Source organism: Myotis daubentonii, chromosome 1 (genome assembly GCF_963259705.1).
Source record: "Myotis daubentonii chromosome 1, mMyoDau2.1, whole genome shotgun sequence".
NCBI classification, from domain to species: domain Eukaryota; kingdom Metazoa; phylum Chordata; class Mammalia; order Chiroptera; family Vespertilionidae; genus Myotis; species Myotis daubentonii.
The window spans coordinates 233,730,144-233,751,204 of NC_081840.1; the positions used below are offsets into that span (position 1 = coordinate 233,730,144).

Consider the following 21,061-nt stretch of genomic DNA (forward strand, 5'->3'; position numbering starts at 1 on the left):
AGTAGGCCCTACTCCAGGCGACGTGTCCTGTATGTGGAGATCCCTACTCCAGGCGACGTGTCCTGTATGTGGAGATCCCTACTCCAGATGACGGGTCCTGTACGTGGAGATCCCTACTCCAGGCGACGTGTCCTGTATGTGGAGATCCCTACTCCAGGCGACGTGTCCTGTACGTGGAGATCCCTACTCCAGGCGACGTGTCCTGTACGTGGAGATCCCTACTCCAGGCGACGTGTCCTGTACGTGGAGATCCCTACTCCAGGCGACGTGTCCTGTACGTGGAGATCCCTACTCCAGGCGACGTGTCCTGTATGTGGAGATCCCTACTCCAGGCGACGTGTCCTGTACGTGGAGATCCCTACTCCAGATGACGGGTCCTATACGTGGAGATCAGCCGCACACAGGCAGCCACGGAGATGGCACCGTCGGCGAGCGGAGAAGGAGCCTGTCCGCTCACCCGAGCGCTCAGGCATCCACTTGGGGAAAGGGACATGGGGACAGGTGCTGGCTCTGGGGTTCAGATGGACATACGACCAAGCTGGTATCTCCCCCCCATGACAAGGAGTTGGTGGCCCATGAACGTTTCTTTTTTTAAAATATATTTTTATTGTTATCAGAGAGGATGGGAGAGGGAGAGAGAAACACCAATGAGAGAGTATCATTGATTGGCTGCCTCTTGCACGTCCCACACTGGGGATGGAGCCTGTAACCCAGGCATGTGCCCTGACCGGGAATTGAACTGCGACCTCCTGGTTCATAGGTCGATGCTCAACCACCGAGCCACGCAGGCCCTGCTGACCTTTTCATATAGACACTGGATGGGCAGCCTGGGGGCGGACGGGGCCCTGTCTTCTGCCTGCCCTTCCAGACCCATCCCCTCCCAATCTGAGCGCAGGGCAGCCCAGAGGGCGGTGGGTAGGAGTGGGATCAGGCCTCCACACCCCCCGCGCCACCCACAGGGACCCCAGGCCCAAGGTCTCTGCTCCTGCCCGAGTGAGCTCTCCACACCTCTCTGGTCTGCAGTTAGTGGTCCCTCACCTGCTCTGTCTGCCAGGAGCAGCGGGCTGGGGGCTTGGTACTACACTGCCCCTGTGGCAGCCCTGCCCCTGCCCACAGCTCTATAGATGTCCCCAAACTGTCTTCAACTGAGCTCACCATCAGTCTCCCTCCGGGCCCAGATAAGGAGCCAGGATGTCCGTGGGAGCGGGCACAGCCCACTGGCGGCCTTTTCTGCTGCTGGCCACAGTCTGTGCCAGGCAGCCCGGAGCCCAGCCTGCCCCCACCTGGCAGGTGCAGGGAGAGCCCAGCTGGGCCTCAGGAAGTGGGTCCCCCCTTTGGGCAGAAGGTGGGATGGGGTACCACCAGAGACCCCAGCTGGGCAGGGGACCACCTAATGGCAGCTGTGCCTCGGCCCCTCCGCCTGCTTCCCACCCTGGCACCCGCGGGGAGCGGGGAGGCGAGGGGGGGATGGTCTGAGTGGGAGGGAAGCAGGGAGACTTGCTCCAGCCAGTGTCTGTCCACGAAAGTCAACTCCCAGGCCCAGGTGTGGAAAGGCACTTGAAGGGGGTGAGTGATCAGGCGGGAGGAGAGAGCAGATCTGACAACCAGCGGACAGCTGGTGCTGGTCCAGCCCCCCGGTCAGCACAGGCGCAAAGGCCCTGGACAGCAGGGCCCTCAGGGGGCAGAGGCCTCCAGGTACTGCACTGGGTTCGAGAAGGGGCCTGGCCGGGCCCAGTAGTCCACCGCTCGAACCCGGTAGGAGCCAGAGACGGCGGCCGTGTCTGGGGACACAAAAGGTACATGCGTGTTCTGGAGCACACGACCGCCTGAACCCACACGGAATTCCAGGCGCCCCTGACCGCAGGCTTCAGAGGCCCCACCCCACGGGCAACGGGCAGAGCCCCAGGAGCTGTGGCGGACGCACCTGGGCTGAACACGAAGAGGTTGAAAGTGGACGGCTTCCGGGTGACGGGCGCGAACACCTGGCCATCCGGGGAGAACTGGACCTCGTATGTCCACAGGCACCTGGGAGGTCAGCCGGGACCAGGGCTGGGGTCCAGGTGGTTGGGGTGCAGGCCCCCCAGAGCCTAGTCCCTCCAGCCTCCTTCCTGGCTCCCCCGGGGCCCTGGGCTCTCTGCCAGCTGTGAGGACAGGCCACACCGGCCGGGGGGAGGGGCTGGAGCCCACCCCCCACATCAGGCAGAGGTGACGTCATGAACACAGTGGCGGCAGGTGTGTGAGGGGAGGGCGTGGCCTTCCGGGTGGTGAGGGCTACAGAGGCATGACCACGTGGGCAGGCAGGCGCTGGGGGAGCATGTGCTGGGGAAGGACGGGGGGGCACCGGGCAGGGGCTGGGGCACCGAGCGCCCACACTCACGTACTTGGAGCCCATGCGCTCATCCGACCAGACCAACAGCAGCTGCCCACGGGTCAGGGGCAGAGCTCGGAGCCGCGTCACCTGGGAAGAGGGAGGCGGCGTGACGGGGCAGGATGGGTGGGGTGGGGGCGGGGGGCGGGGCCGGGCCGCCACTTGCCTGGCCCGGCGGCTCCTCGGGGCGCGCGCACACGTGCACCAGCAGCAGCGACGGCAGCGGGAGCTCGCGGTGCAGCGTCAGGCGGCCGTCGGCGGGGAAAGGGCGCGGCGCGGTGGCCACAGGGTCCTGGGGACCGAGCCGGGTGCTCAGGCCCTGGCCCCGAGGGCAGCCCCGCCGTCCGCGCCCACCTCCCACCCCGCACCCCTCCCGCGGACCTCGGCCGCGCGCAGGCGCCGGAACTGCTCCGGCGACGGGAAGACCGGCTGCCCGAGGCGCTGCCACTCGCCGTGGGGGCTGCAGCGCCGGTTGTCCAGGTAGAGAGTGACGTACACGAGCCCTGCGGAGCCGGACAATGAGGCCCCGCCCCAGGCCCGTCCAGCTGGGCCACACCCCACTCCGGGGCCACACCCCGCTCCAGAGCCCCTCGCTCACCCGGGCCCGGGGGCACCCCGTGCAGCCGCAGAGTCACCGCGGCGCTGCGGTTGGCGTGGGCGCGGGTGTCCTCGCTCGCGTAGACCAGGACCGTGGCGCGCCAGGCGTCGGCGGGGCCGGCGGGGCGGTGGGCGCTGGCCAGGACGCCCACCGAGTGGTTGGCGTCCAAAACCGCCCCGGCTTGCGACACTTCGGCCCAGAGCTGCTCGCCGTCTGCGGGGCGCGGGCGGCAGTCACCACACGGGCGTTGCCGTCCCTCCCCCCGCGCAGGGCCTGGCTTCCCTCCATTTGCCCCCCTGCACCGGGGTCCCCCGCCAGCAGGTCCCGGACACACCCACCGCCTCCTCTGCGGCCCCCCCAGCCGGGCACGTCCACCGGCTCCCCTGCCTCCTCAGGGCCTGCATGACGGTCCGGCCCAGCCCGCGGTGCGCGCCCAGCCCCGCGGCGAGGCGACCCGGGCCGGGCGGGGGCTCACCCAGCAGGGCCAGCAGCCCCATGGCCGTGAGCACCGGCTTGCGCAGCAGCTGCACGTGGGGCGGGCGCGTGTTGTTGACCTGGAAGCGCGCGGTGAGCGTGCGCTGGGAGAAGGGGTGCGGGTGGTAGCTCAGGAAGGCGTTGTCGTTGCTCAGCAGCGCGTAGCGGACGGAGGCGCTGCCGTTGGCCACCAGCAGGTCCTGGTGCTGCGCGATGACCTGTGGGCACCAGGCGGCTGGGACCCGGGCCGCCGCCCCCCGCCCCGCCCGCCCCGCCAGGGAACCGCGCCCGCCCGGGGCGGGGCCCACCTTCACCACCAGGGCCGCGTAGGTCACGTCCGCCCGCCACGGCTGCGGCAGGGCCCAGCCCACCAGCGGGTCGGCCTCGTCGTTGTAAACGGGGGTGTCGGCGAACTTGGGGAACCGCTGCTGTATCTGCTGCACGACCTCCTCCTCCTGCTCCAGGATGGCGATGGAGCTGCCCGCACCCTGCGGTCACAGCCCGGCCTCAGCACGGCCGGCGTCCCGGAGGCCGCCCCACCCGCCCCGGGGCGCGCAGGGCCCGGGCGCACCTTCCTGTGCAGGGCGATGTAGTCCAGCCGCACGCCCAGCTCCCCGGTGAAGAAGTTGGCGCCGTGGTGGCAGTGCGCCAGGAGGCCCCAGCTCAGCGGGGAGCGCGGCGGCGGGTGGAAGGCGTCCCCAGGGCCGCCCAGGCGCAGAGCCGGGCTGGCGGCGCGCAGCCCCTCGGAGCAGGCGTCGTAGTAGTTGAAGAAGCCTGTGGGGGGGGGGGGGGGTCAGGATGGGCATCCTCGCACCGGAGGCCCCGCCCCTCAACCCGCAGGTCCCGGGGCCCCGCCCCCTCCACGCCTAGGTCGCGGGGGCCCGCCCACCTTGCAAAGTCATGGACACGTTGTCGAAGTCCTTGTGGTCCGGCTCATTCCACGTCTCGAAGTTCCACTTGGAAACCTGCTCCAGTCCGTACCTCCCTGCAGTGTGTCCATGCGGTGGCGCGTGGGCCCCTCCCCTGGGGCAGGGCTGCCCAGGGTTGGGGTGTGGGTGTAGGGCTGTCTGACTCCTGCGAGTCTGCCCCCGCCCACCGCCCTGACCTCCCTCCCCATCAAGGTCATGACAGACGCCCGGCCAGTATGGCTCAGTGGTTGAGCGTCAGCCTATCAACCAGGAGGTCACAGTTCAATTCCTGGTCAGGGCACGTGCCCCGGTTACAGGCTCCATCCCCAGTGTGGGGCGTGCAGGAGGCAGCTGACCCATGATTCTCTCCATCACTGATATTTCTCCCCCCTCCCCTTTCTCTCTGAAGTCAATAAAAATAGAGAGTTTTTAAAAGTTCACGACAGAGATTGGTGAGAAGGCTGCAGAGGTGCGTGAGGACAGCCAGCCCGGAGCCCCCGCGTCCTCCAGGTCCCGCTTCCTCACCCACCGATGTACCTCCTGGCCAGGAGGGAGACCAGTGCCTTCCACTCAAACACCTGCCCTTTGTCTTCAAAGTCGGTGAAGTGTCCAGAGGGGCTGCCCATCAGCTCGAAGCCTGCAACACGGGAGGCCCTCTGTCCTGCTGCCCACCTCCCACACAGCCCCATGCTGCCCGGCCCGGCCCCACCATGTCGCGCCAAGGCCAGCCCCGGGGAGCAACCAGCCAGGACCCAGAGGGGCCAGGTCGCGGGAGAGCGCGCCGTGTGGGCCGAGGCCGGCCGCACTCACCCGGGAGGAGCTGGTTCTCCCTGAGAAGGTCCAGGTACCCGTCCAGGTGAGTGAAGTTGTAGCTCAGGCCCTGCCCAGCCGACCTGCTGTAAAAGGACACGGAATGTCAGGGCCGGAAGAGGCAGCCGGGGCCGGAACCGAGGCCACGTTCACGCGGGTGGAGAGTCCACAGGTGCACACAGGACTCAGCGCAGACTCACGGGCCCCACCCCAGCTGTGGAGGCCTATCCCTCACAGCCTAGTGCGAACTAGGGCCTGTCCTGGACTCCCCACCCCAAGCCATCCGGGCTCTGAACAGCCAGGGGCAGGTGTGGGGCAGGCAGACAAGCCTGAGACAGATGCAACAGGATAGAGGAGGCAGAACCGGCATCCTACAGACAGCTGGCCGGGACCAGGGGCTGGGGGACAATGGCCAACGGGACCTGCTCTCCTCTGCCCCCCTGGAGGCCAGCGCCCGCCCCCTCCCCCACGCTCCAAGGGGCAACCTGGGCAGGCAGGAGTGGGGGAAGGCAGCCTCCCCTCCCTGCACGCATCCCAGACGGAGGCCCACTTCCCTCGGGGCTCCCGTTTGGAGAGGACACGGGCATCGCCAGGCAATGAAACAAATGAGACGTGCTGGGAGGGGGATGTGCCAGGGAGCCAGGGTCAGGCGGGCGGGCCTTCCAGGCAGCATCCAGGACCCCACGTGAGGGGACACACCAGCCATGAGTGCGCAGGGCCAGCTGGGACCGTGTGTGGAGTCCGGAGGCGGACGCACGCGTGGTGACGGAGTGGCAGAAGGGCGTCTAGCGGACCTGGGGCAGCACCGGGGTGCGGGTGTGAGAGATGAGGTCACACGGGGCCTGGCGGCCACAGTGAGGAAGGACCCCGACTCAGGAGGAAGTGGGGAGCCCTATCGGAGACCCGGGCAGAGCAGTGCCAGGACTTCTTGTGTTTGCTTGTCTTTGTTGTTGTTGTTAATCCTCACCTGAGGACATTTTCCCACTGATTTTTAGAAAGAGTGGAAGGGAGAGGGAAAGACAGAAACACCAATATGAGCGAGACACAACGATGGGTTGCCTCCCGCATGACCGACCAGGGCCAGGATCGAGCCTGCAGCCCAGGTGCATGCCTTGGACCGGAATCGAACCTGGGACCCTTCAGTCTGTGGGCTGGTGCTCTATCCACTGAGCCCAGCCAGCCAGGGCTGGTTTGCTTGTTTTTAAGACTTTTTTTACAGCAGTTCTAGGTTTACAGCACAACTGAGGGAGGTTCAGAAATCTCCCATCCTGCCCCGCACAGCCTCCCGTTATCAGCCTCCCCCCAGCGCGGACACTGGTGACGACCAACGAGACGACACTGGCACGTCATCGCCCGGGGCCCTCGGTGTGCGCTCGGGCCACTCTTGGTGTGCACCCTGCGGGTTTGGAAAGGTGTCCAGTGACCCCTCTAGTTAGGGGGTCACACAGAGCAGCCTCAGGGCCCTCGAGCCTCCCCTGCCCCCGCCCTGCACCCACACCCGTGACAAGCACGTCTTTCCTGTCCTCACAGTCTTTGCCTTTGCCGTGTTTTGAAAGGATCCCCCTGGTGCTCACTGGAGCCAGAAGATGGCCCCCAGGGGCAGGTGTGGTGGTCAGACCAGGAGGGCTGAGAGGGAGGGCTGAGGGGGAGGGCTGAGAAGGAGGGGTGAGAGGGGGTGAGGGGGAGGGCTGAGAGGGAGGGGGAACCAGCACCTGCTGATGGAGCCGGGGAGCTGGGGTGGTCTAGCACAGCGTTTGCTTCAGCTGGTCAGTGTGGCAGGCAGGGGCGCAGGCGGCAGAGGCAGGCAGGGGTGTGCAGCAGTAAGATAGGCCACAAAGGTGGGCATCCGCGGTGGACCTGGCTTGGGGCTGGGAGGGAGCGGGTGGTCCTTGGTCAGGCTGTGGGCCTGGCAAGCAGGAGGAGCCCAGGCAGGTGGGGAGCCAGGGGTTTGAGGGCTCCCCTTGAGGGCCTGCCCGGCCCACCCACAGCTGAGGGTGACAGCCGGGTGGGTGGTAAGAGGGTGATGGCAGCGGGTTAGTGGCCTGTGCGCTGTGGAGGAGGGGGGAGTCACATGGGTCAGGCCCAAAACCCTGTCTGTCTGTCTCCGGCCCACTCACAGCCTGGCCAGCCAGCGTTGTCCCACGAACAGGTCAACACCTCTCCCAGGTCCTCTCCCCGACCCACACAGCACCCCATCAAGGCAGAGCCTGGGCCTGACTGCAAAGTCCACCCACATGCACACCCTCCTGCTCCTTCCGGCTCTGGGCCCAGCAGGACAGGCGTGTACACAGGACAGGCGTGTGTACAGGACAGGCATGAGCCCAGCAGGACAGGCGTGAGCCCAGCAGGACAGGCATGAGCCCAGCAGGACAGGCGTGTGCCCAGGACAGGCATGAGCCCAGCAGGACAGGCGTGAGCCCAGCAGGACAGGCATGAGCCCAGCAGGACAGGCGTGTGCACAGACAGGCGTGCGCACAGCGAGGATACACACCTCCACCCACCTCCCTCCCATCCAAAGGTCACAACCGGTACCAAAAGAGAAAACTTAACAAGCACTTGGGTAAAAATTAAATGCACGCAGCAGGTGGGTGCCAAAGTCCCACAGATGTGTGGTGGGGGCGGGACGGAGAGACAGGGGCAAACAATGGTGACCAAGTGCAACGTGAAGACAGGTCCCTGCACACCCGCCCACACAGCGCTGGGCCCCGCAAGCCTTTCTAAATGTGGTCCCTGCTCTGCCCTGGCCGGTGGGGTGCCCCCGGGGAGCCCCAGGGGCAGAGGTGTGCCCAGCCTGTCACCTGGTGAACTTGAATGTCGGCTGGCCCCGGGGCCAGGACACCCCAAGGCGGGGGCTAGGAACCCTGGAGCAGTCCTTGGCGCCTCCGCCGTTTGGGAGGGAGGCGGTGTGTGCAGTGGCGGCAGGGGGCTGAGCGGTGAGGTGAGCGCACTGCCCCTCCCAGCACTCCCCCTGCAGAGAGGCCTGGCTCACACCCGCGGGCCTGGCCACGGACCGACCCCCAGGCCCCTCCATCCTGATGGCCTGGGCCGGGCAGCACCTGGGTTGAGGCAGTGGAGTCGCCCCCCGCACGTGGCCAGGGCGGCGGCCGCAGCACAAGGGCCTCATTCACAGCGCGCGGCCCGGGAACCCCCACCCCAGGGCCTGAGCACGTGGCGGAGGACGGAGCTGCGCCGCCGGTGAGTGCTCGGTGCGGGCGGGAAGCAGCCAGGCGCCGGTGCTTGGGCGGGGGGACGCGGGGGACGCGGAGTGCGCGCGCCCGCGAGGCAGGCGGTGGGATGTGCAGGTGGAGACCCGGACCGCGGGCTCCCAGAGCCGGGCATGGCGGGGGGGGGGGGGGGGGGGATGGCGTGCCGGAGGCGCGGTCTGCCCGCGGGATGGGGTGGGAGGGTGTCAGGCCACCGGGCGGGCGAGCGGGAGGCGGGTCTGCTCGGCCTTGGCCTTCCGTCTGGAGCCCGGGAGCTGAGCGCTCGCACTCGCGCTGCGGCGGGGCTTTCGGGGAAACTCGGGTCTGTCCTCCGGGCCCTGGAGACTGAACCGGGTCGGGAGGCTTCTCTTTACTTGTACGAATGGTGTTTCCTTCTCAAATAACTGTCCTTAACCATAAAAACCTCGGCTTGAAGACAGATATTAAGGAAATAGCCGCGTGGGTGTGGCAGGGAATGGGCAGGCGGCGGGTGGAAGGCCCTGGAGACCCCAGCCCCCGCCCTGAGCCAGAAGCCTGCAGCTGGGGGGAGGGGCGCGGGGGCGGGGGGCCCAGACACGTGCCCACGTGCCTGGCCAGACCACAGCACAGCATTGTCATCGAATGGGATACCAGGCAGAAGGGCAGGCGGAGCTGTGGGTGAGGGCGTGCGACCCAGGGGCCCTGCCCTCTCCAAGGGCAGCTGCGACCTCAGTGAGTTTCTTCACCTGCTCAGCCGGGTGGGAGCTGGGGGGTGTCAGGCCCCGTCCACACGGCCGAGGACAGCCGCGGCCCGGCCCCACGCAGCGGACAGGATGGGGCGCTGGTGTGGGTGCACGGAAAACAGCCCCCCTGCAGTACCCCCCTGCCCAGACTCCGCCACAGGTGCTACAAACCAGACAGCCTCCCAGGCCCTGCCCCCTCCTGCAAGGGAGGAGGGGCCCCTCCTACATTAGGTTTCCCCCCAAATAACCCCTTTCCTAAGCCCCCCGTATCCTGTCCCAGCACCGATGCTCATCACTCCCAGCCCCCATGCACGTGTCTGCACCCCGCAACCCTCCATGCCTTTTATATATATATACAGTATTGATAGTATTGATTTCAGAGCAGAAGGGAGAGAGATGGAAACATCAATGATGAGAATCATGGATCCGCTGCCTCCCAACCCGGCAGGTGCCCCGACCTGGAACTGAACCGTGACCTCCTGGTTCATAGGTCCACACTCAGCCACCCCCATGCCTTTCGGCTCTGCTGTTCCCCACCCCAGGCAGGGAGCCCAGCCGCCAGGGGCAGCATGGGCTCCGGGCACCTGGGAGTTCCTACTGCCCTTGTCAGGTAGCTGGTTCAGGGTGTAAATGTTTTATGACCCCTCAGTAGCTGCGCTCACCCCACCCTCAGAAGTACACCTTATCCGACTCTCCCCACCCAGGCTGGGCCAGTGGACTAGGCTCCTGTCCTGGCACACAGCTCCCCAGGGCGAGTGGGTCCCTGGCCAGCCACCCTGGGCACTATTCCCATCTTTGCCCCCAAATGGGGCTCTGGTCTCCCCAGCCAGGCCCAGGGCTTGGGGTCCAGGACCGGTCCCGTAGGCAGGCTTGCCGAGCCCCCCCAAATGGGCTGAGTGAGATGGGGTCCGGAGGGGGCCCCTCAACCTCTCACCGTCCCATCTGGCGGGACAGAGTCCTGCGGGCTGGTTGGCTGCTGACTCTGGCAGCTCCCGTGGGGATGGGAGGGTCAGCTGGCCAGGGCCAGGGCCTCCGGACAGCAGCCCAGGCCCGCTCAGGCCTCCAGCACCAAAGGGACCACCCCCTCCAGGATGGCAGCGCCCTGGAGGCTTCAGCACCCCGTGGGATCGTCCCCTTCTCACCCACTCCTTCATTTAAAAAGCGGGGGGCTGACGTTCCGAGTGACCACTGTAGACACGGCAGCCTGCCCTCAGCGTGTGGTGTGGGGCACGGACCTCGTGCCAGCCCTGCCAGGCGGGCCCTTCCTCCAGAGGGGAGCGCACACGCAGGAAGCCAGGCGCTGCCACTCACAAAGGGTGGTCGGGCTCGGGGGACAGACTCCGGACCCACACCCGGCTGGTCCCAGAGTCTGTCAGCACCTGGCAACGCCCTGCCCTTGGCAGCACACACACACACACACCAGCCTTTCAAACAGACACAGAACAGCCCTAGCTGGTTTTGCTCGGTGGACAGAGCGTCGGCCTGCGGACTGAAGGGTTCCAGGTTCAATTCCGGTCAAGGGCACATGCCTGGGTTGCAGGTTCGATACCCAGTAGGGGGCGTGCAGGAGGCAGCCAGTCGATGATTTTCTCTTATCATTGATGTTTCTCTCTCTCCCTTCCTCTCTGAAATCAATAAAAATATATTTAAAAAAAACACACAGAACAGAGAGAGGCCAGGACGCCCTTGCCATGTCCCAGGGTGGACCAAGCCTGTCTCCCATCAGGACAGGGAGGATGTCGGGGATCCCTTCCCTGGTCCCCGCTGGCCCACACCCATTCTTTAGGGTCCGGGGTGCCAGGGCCTCCTCCCAAGCATCCTGCCCAGCCACGTGCTGCCCCGGGCAGTGGTTCCCCAACCTTCAGCCCATCCCCCACCTGCAGCCCGTCCCCCACCTGCAGCCCCCTCCCGGGAGGCTGGAGCCTATTGGAGGCCACACATGTAATTATTCGGGGCCTCTGATTACAGTACAACCCCCCAGGTTGGCCGCTCTGGTCACACGCATCTGGGGTAAGTCTGGGGGAACCCATGACTCAGCAGTCTCCGGGGTAAATAAGTTAATGGCCAGCCCAGCCAACCACCAAGCACTGCCTGCAGTTGGGCTCGGGGTCCAGCCGACCAGCAGACCCGGCCGGGCCTGGGAGGACAGACAGCCGCCGGCCCTCACTACCCACTGAGCCCGACCCGTGAGGGTTCCCTCAGGTAAGAGCCCTGCAGGGCCTGTGTGGACCTGAAGGCTCTCTGGGGAGAGGAAAGGCCAGGCTTCTGTGGGGGGCCCGCAGGCACAAGGCGGTGGCACTAACCAGTCCCAGGCCCTGTGGTGAGGTCTCTGAAACAGCTTTCCTCCGTCCCCTAAAGGGAACAGCCACGGGAGTCCACAGGGGCTGTGCCCACGCCTCGCACCCTCCACGCCCCGGGCAGTCCAGGCCCCGTGTCCTGGCCCAGCCCTCAGTGCTCTCAGCACAGGGGAGTGACCAGGCGTGAGGTCACCGTGAGCGCAGCGTCAGGGGCCCAGGGCCGAGCTGAGCAGCCGGGCCGGCGTGCTCGCTGTGCCGAGTGCGGGGACGGGGTTGGGCCTGACGGCAGGCACGGCCCAGCTCGCGTGTTGCACGGTGCACCCGTGTATTTTGAGGCAAAACCAGGAGCGCTGCCTCACACGTGGAAAGGGGGCCCTGCAGCCGGAACGGACAGCAAAGCAGGTGCCAGGGGGCCTGGCAGGAGGCGAGGGCTGCCGCTCCCTCCCCGGCCTCCGTCCCCCCAGGGCCACAGGGCAGAGGGGGCTCGGTGGTCTGAAGGGGGCGTAGCGTGAGGGGTGAGGGCGGGGCCTGGGCCTGGATGGGGCGCGGCGGAGCCTGGGTCCGTGACGAGCCTCCTACGGCCCCAGGGTGGACACCCACGTCTCCACGGCAGGTTTCCGAGGGCCTCGCTCCCGCGATGGACGTGTCCCCCGAGCAGCAGGGCGGAGCCCCTGTGCTGGTCCGCCGGCGGCCCCCGCCGCCCCCGGGCCTGCGCCGGACGCTGAAGGCCAGGCTGCGGCGGAGCTGCGTGTGCAGCGCGCGGGGGGCGCGGGCGCTGGTGCAGGGCCTGTTCCCCGCCACCCGCTGGCTGCGCAGGTACAGCCCGCGGGAGGACCTGGCGGGCGACGTCGTGTCCGGGCTGGTCATCGGCATCATCCTGGTGCCCCAGGCCATCGCCTACTCGCTGCTGGCAGGGCTGCAGCCCGTCTACAGCCTCTACACGTCGTTCCTCGCCAACCTCATCTACTTCCTCATGGGCACCTCCCGCCACGTCTCCGTGGGCATCTTCAGCCTGCTCTGCCTCATGGTGGGGCAGGTGGTGGACCGGGAGCTCCTGCTGGCTGGCTTCGACCCTGCCCAGGACGGCGCCGGGCCCGGGGACAACGGCAGCGCCCTCAACGCCTCAGCGGCCAGCCTGGCACCCGGGCTGCGGGACTGCGGGCACGACTGCTATGCCATCCGCGTGGCCACCGCCCTCACGCTGATGGCTGGGATTTACCAGGTGAGGAGCCGGCCGCAGGGGTCCCGCCGAGCTGCTGGGGGGGCCCCTTTGGGTGCTCACTGTGGCCCGGAAGGGCCAAGCCTGGGGAAGCACAGGGCTGGAGCCTTGAAGGAACTGGATGGGCAGAGGTAGGCCTGAGATGGCGCCCGGGGCAGAGCACCCGGGCTGAGGGTGCCCGGGGCCCATGGAGCCTGGTGGCCAGCGGCGGCCTGAGCCGGGACAGGTGGCCGGAGTGTGACTAACCCACGTGGCCTCCTCAGGCTTCCTGCCCCCGGTGGGACCCTGGGAGCTGCCTGCCTTCCTGGGGCCCCCCCCATACCGCCCTCTCCTCTACCGGCCCGTCCACCGCAGCCCCAAGGCCCCCTCCATTGGCTCTGGGTCTCGGGAGGGGACAGTGCCACTGTGGGGCAGGAGGTGCCTTCCCGTGGCTGGCCAGGCGCTCTGCACGGCCACCCCTTTGGCTGCCACGGACAGCCACTGCCCTCACGACCCTCTGCCCACAGGTCCTCCTGGGCGTCCTGCGCCTGGGCTTCCTGTCCGCCTACCTCTCGCAGCCACTGCTTGACGGCTTCGCCACGGGGGCCTCGGTGACCATCCTGACGTCCCAACTGAGGCACCTGCTGGGGGTGCGGGTGCCCCGGCACCAGGGGCTGGGCCTGGTGGTCCGCACGTGGCTGAGCCTGCTGCAGAGCGCCGGGCAGGCCAACCTGTGTGACGTGCTGACCAGCGCCGTGTGCCTGGCCGTGCTGCTGGCCGCCAAGGAGCTCTCGGACCGCTGCCGGCACCGCCTGAGGGTGCCGCTGCCCACGGAGCTGCTGGTCATTGTGGCGGCCACGCTTGTGTCCCACTTCGGGCAGCTCCACGCCCGCTTCGGCTCCAGCGTGGCCGGCGACATCCCCACCGGCTTCGTGCCCCCGCGGGTGCCGGACCCGGAGCTGATGTGGCGCGTGGCACTGGACGCTGTGCCCCTGGCCCTCGTGGGCTCCGCCTTCTCCGTCTCGCTGGCGGAGATGTTTGCCCGCAGCCACGGCTACTCCGTGCGCGCTGACCAGGAGCTGCTGGCCGTGGGCTGCTGCAACGTGCTGCCCGCCTTCTTCCACTGCTTTGCCACCAGCGCCGCCCTGGCCAAGAGCCTGGTGAAGACGGCCACCGGCTGCCGCACGCAGCTGTCCAGCGTGGTCAGCGCCGCCGTGGTGCTGCTGGTGCTGCTGTGGCTGGCGCCGCTGTTCCGGGACCTGCAGCGCTGCGTCCTGGCCTGCGTCATCGTCGTCAGCCTGCGGGGGGCCCTGCGCAAGGCCCGGGACGTCCCGCAGCTGTGGCAGCTCAGCCGGGCCGACGCGCTGGTCTGGGTGGCCACGGCGGCCACCTGCGTGCTGGTCAGCACCGAGGGCGGGCTGCTGGCGGGCCTGCTCCTCTCGCTGCTCAGCCTGGCCGGCCGCACCCGGCGCCCCCGCGCCGCCCTGCTCGCCCGCATCGGGGGCTCCTGCTCCTACGAGGACACGGCGGAGTTCGAAGGCCTGGTCCCCGAGCCCGGGGTGCAGGTGTTCCGCTTCGCAGGGCCCCTCTGCTACACCAACAAGGACTTCTTCCTGAGCTCCCTCTACAGCCTCACGGGGCTGGACGCGGGGCGCGCGGCTGCCGGGAGGGCGGGGCGGGGCCCGGAGCCCCTGGTCAGCGAGGACCGGGGCCCAGCGAGCAGCACGGCCGCGCTGGTGCCCGCACCGGCGGCGGGCTTCCACACGGTGGTCATCGACTGCGCCCCGCTGCTATTCCTGGACGCGGCCGGCCTGGCCACCCTGCGGGACTTGCGAAGAGACTACGGGGCGCTGGGCATCGCCCTGCTGCTGGCCTGCTGCAGCCCCCCGGTGAGGGACGCCCTGCGCAGAGGGGGCTTCCTGGGGCACGGCCAGGAGGGCGCGGGGGAGGAGGCGCAGCTGCTCCACAGCGTGCACGACGCCGTGCAGGCGGCCCGAGCCCGGCACAGGGAGCCAGCGCCCGCCAACTCCTCTCTGTAGCGGAGGCGGCACCGCCCAGACCCAGTCCCAGGGGTGCCCACGCCGAACCCCTCACAGCACCACCCTCACCACCGATCACCCAGACCGACTCCTCCCGGGCATGGTGCCATGTCCTCCCGGGAGGGACAAGGGAGCCTTTAAAACAGACGCCACCTCTGTGCGAAGCTGGATCCTGGCGCTGTGCGTCGCGGGGGCCAGGCTGACACCCAGTGTTACTGTCTTATTTGAACGAGGACCCGAGACAACCCTGTGGCCTGCCAGATGCCAGAAGGACACTGGGCCCTGGGCCCCCGCAGCCCCTCCCACCGGTGAGAGCGGGCAGCTCTGGCCAGGGCCTGGGCGTCTGTGTCTCTGGCAGCTCCCCCAACACACACACCCAAGTGTCCCTTACACCTGGGCCCAGGCCCCGGCTAGGCCTGCAGGGCCCAAGGCCCTGGTGTGACCAGCGTAACCTCAGTCGGCCCGTGGGCACCACATCCCTGCACAGCCCGACTCACGAACACCCAGCACATGTCTAGCTGGTTAGGCTCAGTGGACAGAGCGTCAGCCTGTGGGCTGAAAGGTCCCAGGTTTGATTCCGGTCAAGGGTACACGCCTGGGTTGCAGGCTCGATCCCCAGCGGGGGGCGTGCAAGAGGCAGCCAGTCAATGGTTCTCTCTCATCACTGATGTTTCTATCTTTCTCTCCCTCTCCCTTCCTCTCTGAAATCAATAAAAACAAAAATAATAAAAATTAAAAACCCGGCACAGGGTCCAAGTGTGAATACTCGCTGGAGCGGTCCAGCCACAGAGCCAGGGCGGCGGGACCCAGCCCCACCCTGAGCTCCAGGTGACCAGCAGGAAGCCAGCAGTGCCCGTCCCGGACGGCCTAGCACCCACGGCCCCGCGAGCCAGGGAGGACGTCCTCCCATCCCCACAGGACACTTTGCTAGGAAGCGTGGGGGCGAGGGCTCCCGGGAGCCAGATTCCCCTCCGCCGGTGCCCCCCAACAGCCGCACTGCACTGTCCTCCATGGGCACGGCCTCGGTCCTGTCTCCGTACGGTGGGCTCTGCCCAGCCGCTCCGGACTGCCCACCCCTCCACCACCCACCTGGCCGTGACGAGCTCCAGCAGCCAGTGGGTCCGGACCTGCTCGATGCCGCCGTGAGGCACGGCGCCCACGTAGGCCAGGTTGAGCTGCTGGTCCCAGCTGAGGTCGAACTGGTCAGCCCGGCTGTGTGGCAGTGGGGGGCTGGGGACAGAACAAGGGCGTGGGAGCATTAGTCTCGGCGCGGGGCCCGCAGACCAGCCTGACGAACATCGGCGCAGACAGAGCCACGGCCAGAGACGGCTCCGGCAGACAGACGGGAAGTGTCCGCCAGTGAATGACGCTCTCCTTGGTGGGCACACCGACCCCAAGGCCAGAAGTGGTGTGCGGTCTCCGGTTTGGGGGGGGGGGCTCCCGAGGAGAGAGGACTACATCCCCCCCACCCGGCTCCTGGCTGCGGCAGCTGCGGAGCTGGGCTCGAAGCCGGACACAGAGGGGGCTGGGGACCCACAGGGATGGGGACAGGCCCCAGGGCAGGGATGTCCTACGTCCCTGGGGCTCCCCTGGGAGGCTCTGGGTGGCAGAACAGTGTCCTGAGACAGGGCCCTCCCAGGCCTGGCTGCCTCCCATCACCGACTCTGCCATCAGGCAAACTCAGAGCCCGGCCCAGGCCTCCACCACCGGGTCCTCCCTCAGCTAGAAAACCCCCGAGGCACCCCAAGCCGCATGGAGCGGGGACAGAGGAGACCCCCACTGAGTGAGGGTGGGCCTCAGCGGAAGGAGTGGGCGCCTGGGCCGCCTTCCTCACTTGGCAGCGCCTCCTGTGTGCTATGGCGCAGGAGCCTGTGTCTCCACGCGCGACAAGGGGGTCCCGGAGAGGCGGGAGCCGGGCACGTGCTCAGGACAGAGGAGCGCTCGGCGGGAGGGGCGCAGGGGCCGCCCAGCCCCGTGTCCGTGGCCCCGCGGCGCTCACCAGAAGCCGGTGCTCCTCCAGAAGGGCCGAAGGGGCCGCAGCGCGCGAGTCGCGTCCACGCGCACCAGGTGCGGGGCCTCGGCCAGAGCCGCCGGGAGCGCGACCAGGAGCGCGAGCAGCAGCGCCCCGGGCTTCGGGGGGCGCACGGCGGGGGCGGGGGCGAGGGCGCGCATGGCCGGGCGCGGCGCGGGGACACCCGGGCCCCTGCAAGCCCGCGGGGTCCTCTGCGCTCCCGGGGCCGAGATCTGCGCTATGCCCGGCGGTTCCGCCTCCGGGTCGCGCGCCTCCTGACGCCATCGAGGGGCGGACCCTCGCGCCCGGCCGTCGGGGCTGGGGCGGGGCTTCGGGGGGTGCGAGCGGGGGGCGGGGACAGTGCAGAGGGGGCGGGGCGGGTGCGGCTCCGGTGGGCGGGGCCGGGCACCCCGGGCGGGGTCTCTCTGGGCTCCAGCGCCGCGAGGTTGGATGGCTGTTCCCCTGGAAGGTTCCTCCCCGCACCCTCTGCCCCGCCCCCCGGGATGACAGTCCAGTCCCCGCCCACGCGCGGGACCCTTGGCAGCCGGGCCTCTGGTCAGCAGCACGAGGGCGAGCCCAGCTCTGTGGCTGCGTCGGAAGCAGCCCCGGGGGCCGGGAGGGGCGGATGGGGCGCGGGCGGCCGGCTGGGGGGCGGAGGGAGAGGGGGCACCGTGGGCGTCTAGGACCAGCGGACGGTTGGATGTGTGGGAGGAGCAGACCCGGGTTTGGGGGGCATTTTCTGAAAGTGGGGCTGTTGTAAAGGCACGGGCACCCTCCAGGACAAACTGCCTCTAAGAAGCCAAGTGACATTTCTTTCTTTTTTTTTTTAATTTTTAAAATATATTTTTTTATTGATTTCAGAGAGGAAGGGAGAGGGGGAGAGAGGAACATCCATGATGAGAAGGAATCACTGATTGGCTGCCTCCTGCACTCCCCACACTGGGGACCGAGCCCGCAATCCGGGCCTGTGCCCTGACCGGGAATGGCACTGTGAACTCCCGGTTCCTAGGTGGACGCTCAACCGCTGAGCCGTGCGGGGTGGGCTCAAGTGGCATTTCTAGGAGCAGTGGGGTGACCCCACCTGCGGGTGAGGGGGGGAGTCCCATGGGATGTTCGCACTTTACACTGCACATCCCTGGGGGGGTCATACAGCCTCACACCACCCGGGAGCCAGCCGGCCCCTTCCAGGCAGCGTGGCCCCACCCTGTAGTCCCGCAGGCTGATGACGACCGCATTTTAAGAGATAGGAGCTGATGATTTCCTAAAAGCGATGGATACGTCAGCTGCAGAACCAAGAAGTGCTGTGCGGTCATGGTGATAAAGCAGGAGACGGACAGACAGACAGGGCTGCTGGTGCAGCCAGACAGGAGGCCTTCCCGGTGGACAGGAGGCTTGCCCGGTGGACAGGAGGCCTGCCACCTGCATCAGGCACAGCCCTGGGTGCTGACACCTCCGGCCTCGAAGGGAGAACCTCCACATCCTGAGAGTAAGTGACTGTAAGCCTGGAATTCTAAATCCAGCAAAAAAAATATGCTTAAAAAACGAAGCTCGCCCTGGCCCGTTTAGCTCAGTGGACAGAGTGTCCACCTGCGGACTGAAGGGTCCCGGGTTTGATTCCGGTCAAGGGCGTGTACCTCAGTTGCAGGCTCCTACCCGGCCCAGGCCCTGGTGCAGGAGGCACCCAATCGATGTGTTTCTCTCTGTCTCTCCCACTCTCTTCCATTCTCTCTAAAAATCAATGGAAAAATATCCTGGGGTGAGGATTTAAAAAAAATAAAAATGAAGGTCTATGGCTTAAGTAAACTCACAGAAATTCTGTAAAAAAAAAAAAAGGAGAAGAATAAGGTCCAATAGACATTTCAGAGAAACAAACTCTGAGAACATGTGCCATGAGGAGTCATGAAGGAGACGTGCCCTTCCGGGAAGGGAAGAGGCGGCTACCAGGCCGGGGGCAGGAGGGAGGGCGCAAGAGGAAGCCTGGCGAGGAGTGGCCTGGACAGTGGTGCGGGTGGGGCTTGCGATATACCCGGGGAATTAAAACGTGTGACAGCGACGTGGAGGCTGTGAGGGGAGTGACCGGAGCGCGGCCCGCCGGGCCTGTGAGTGTGACTCCGGTGAAGGGACTTTGCGGCTGTGATTAAGTTAAGGCTCTCGCACGGGGGATGATCTCAGATTATCCGAGTGGGCTCTAAATGTCATCCTTGGGGGGGAGGGGCAGACCTCAGAGAAGAGGTTTGGCCCAGACAGCGTGGCTCAGTGGTTGAGCATCGACCTCTGAACCAGGAGGTCACGGTTCGATTCCCGGTCAGGGCACCTGCCTGGGTTGCGGGCTGGACCCCCAGTGTGGGGGGTGCAGGAGGCATCCGATCGATGATTCTCTCTCATCATGGATGTTTCTCTCTCTCTCCTTCTCTCTGAAATCAATAAAGACATATTTTTTAAAATTTTTAAACAGAGACTTGCAGATGGTTCTGAAATGTGTACCTAGGGTTTGTCTTCATCAATAAAGCGAGGCAGCTGCACAGAAATGATTGACATAAAGGGAGACGTTCGTGCTCACAGGCCCTGGAAACAGGAGGCAGGGCCACGGGCGGAGGGAGGGCGCGGGGAGGGGCCTGCATTATTCCCCCTTCTCCTGGGAAATGAAGGTCATTTCTCTCTTGGGCTGAAAGGAGAGAAGGGAGCCGGGCAGGGCCCGAGGTCTGGGCAGCCGTCTCCCGGGGATGGCCCCGCCCACAGTAGCATCAGGTTCTCCCCTTTTTTCTTCTCTTCAACAAAACACCTATTGTCTTTCTCTTAAACACAGTCCGGCTTGCATCTCCAGACAGGCAGAAACCTTCCCTCCTCCCCGCACCGTCTGTCCGCCCGACTCTACTGTATCTGCTTCTTTTCTGTGTCCTTGACTCTTGGGGCCTCGGTGCTGGAGAGACTGCCCCAAGCCCATGGCCCACCGGTCCTTGGGGCCGGCTAAGACTCCCCCGTGAACACCTTTGATTGCAAATCAATCCATCCAGAGCCCACGCCCACCAGTTCACCATCGCACCTCAGACACCAAGCCGGGTCCTGGACAGCGAGGGCCTGCCCTCCCTCCCCACGATGCCACACGAAACTCCCCCTCCCCCTCCTGTGAAAGCCCCAACCGGGACTCCGGGCCACGCTTTCTGGGCTCCTGAGTCGCCTGTGGGCGCACACTGGTGCTTCCCTGTGAGGCCCTGCACGGCACAGCTACCCTCTTCTCCTTCGAAGGCAGCTGCCTCTCTGTCACCTTACCACATCCGACGGGAACAAGTCCTGGGGACAAATTTTATTCCGTGTGTGTGTGTGTGTGTGTGTGTGTGTGTATATGTATATATATATATATATATATATCCTATCTAATAAAAGACAAAAAGGGTAATTGACCATACCTTCGCTATGCTTCCCATTGGCTAATCAGGGCGATATGCAAATTAACTGCCAACAAAGATGGTGGTTAATTTGCATACTAGGCTCCAAGCGGTGGAGCGAAGCTAAACGTACCCCAAGCCTGCCGAGCAGCGAGGCCTCACGGCCCAGGATCGGTGGAGCAGGGAAGCCTGACGGCTGGGGGGAGGGGGCTCTGGCCAGAGCCCAGCCAGAGCGAAGGCCTGGGTCCCGGGTGCCAGAGGAAAACTGGTGCCAGCAGCCAAGGGAAGGGAAGGCCTATTCACGAATCTCTTCGTGCAACAGGCCTCTAGTGTATATATATATACACGTATATATGTATGTATGTATATATATTAACGTATATAGACTTCAGAGAGCAGAGAGGAATGGAGAGGGAGAGAGTGCAAGAAACATCAGTGATGAGAGAGAATCATGGATCTCCTGCCTCCTGCACGCCCCACACTGGGGATCGAGCACGCACGCAACCCGGGCCTGTGCCCTGACCGGGAATCGAACCATGACCTCCTGGTTCATAGGTCGACAATCAATCCCTGAGTCACACCAGCAGCCGGGCTTGGGACGTTTTGGAACACAGATGCTGTGCTGCTGCTCCAGCGGTGGAGGAGGGGCCACCGGTGTGGGCACGCAGGAGCTGGACGAGGCGGGCAGTGGGCCACGGGGGACTTGGTCCTACCCACACCTGACACACACAGAGGCATGTGCTGTCCTAGACCCGGCCCCCGAGTCAGGGCCGTGAGACGGCGTGGCCCTGGGCCCCTCAGGGACACAGTAGTCCGCACAGTGGCGTGGACTCCCAGGGCCACGTCGTTTTGTACAAATTGCTAACCAAAGACACTGTGACCCCGGAGGTCCCCACACTCTCTCATGTTCCCTCTGTCACGCTTCCGCTCTTGTTGGGGTGGCACTGGAGAGGCGGGGTGCCTTCAGGACCTGACTGAGGGGAAGTCGAGTTGTGGGAACATGGGCCGGGGTGAGCTGAGCGTGTCCCGGTGTCACTTGCAGTTCCT

At 66.1% G+C, this 21,061-nt stretch overlaps 2 protein-coding genes across 3 annotated transcripts; one reads left to right on the forward strand and one right to left on the reverse strand.

Annotated features, from left to right (window-relative positions):
* Positions 1 to 582: 582 nt before the first annotated feature.
* IDUA (alpha-L-iduronidase) lies at positions 583 to 16,903 on the reverse strand. 2 transcript variants are annotated; one of them, XM_059677910.1, is made up of 14 exons: positions 16,617 to 16,903; positions 15,707 to 15,847; positions 5,159 to 5,241; positions 4,878 to 4,985; positions 4,330 to 4,425; positions 4,012 to 4,214; positions 3,749 to 3,928; positions 3,442 to 3,658; positions 2,967 to 3,179; positions 2,750 to 2,871; positions 2,535 to 2,660; positions 2,382 to 2,458; positions 1,925 to 2,025; positions 583 to 1,781 (listed from the first exon to the last, which is right to left on the reverse strand). In XM_059677910.1, exons 1-14 carry the CDS (start codon positions 16,787 to 16,789, stop codon positions 1,675 to 1,677), a joined length of 1,947 nt encoding a protein of 648 aa, XP_059533893.1. In that variant the 5' UTR covers positions 16,790 to 16,903; the 3' UTR covers positions 583 to 1,674. The 2 variants fall into 2 exon arrangements, with proteins under 2 accessions (XP_059533893.1, XP_059533891.1); XM_059677908.1 differs by having other exon boundaries at positions 5,159 to 5,244.
* SLC26A1 (solute carrier family 26 member 1) lies at positions 11,185 to 15,334 on the forward strand. The gene is made up of 3 exons (XM_059677902.1): positions 11,185 to 11,285; positions 11,994 to 12,602; positions 13,106 to 15,334. The coding sequence occupies exons 2-3, from the start codon at positions 12,018 to 12,020 to the stop codon at positions 14,615 to 14,617; spliced, it is 2,097 nt and encodes a 698-aa protein (XP_059533885.1). The 5' UTR covers positions 11,185 to 11,285; positions 11,994 to 12,017; the 3' UTR covers positions 14,618 to 15,334.
* Positions 16,904 to 21,061: the final 4,158 nt, after the last annotated feature.

What these genes read in the sequence shown, in the direction of transcription:
- IDUA (XM_059677908.1), bottom strand. Translation starts at nt 16,789, where the DNA reads ATGCGCGCCCTCGCCCCCGCCCCCGCCGTGCGCCCCCCGAAGCCCGGG. An exon ending in CGGGGTGCCCCCGGGCCCGG is followed by an intron (nt 2,872 to 2,966) that starts GTGAGCGAGGGG and finishes CCGGCTCCGCAG; the next exon opens with GGCTCGTGTACGTCACTCTC. An exon ending in CCGAGGAGCCGCCGGGCCAG is followed by an intron (nt 2,459 to 2,534) that starts GCAAGTGGCGGC and finishes CCCTCTTCCCAG; the next exon opens with GTGACGCGGCTCCGAGCTCT.
- SLC26A1 (XM_059677902.1), top strand. Translation starts at nt 12,018, where the DNA reads ATGGACGTGTCCCCCGAGCAGCAGGGCGGAGCCCCTGTGCTGGTCCGC. An exon ending in TGATGGCTGGGATTTACCAG is followed by an intron (nt 12,603 to 13,105) that starts GTGAGGAGCCGG and finishes CTCTGCCCACAG; the next exon opens with GTCCTCCTGGGCGTCCTGCG.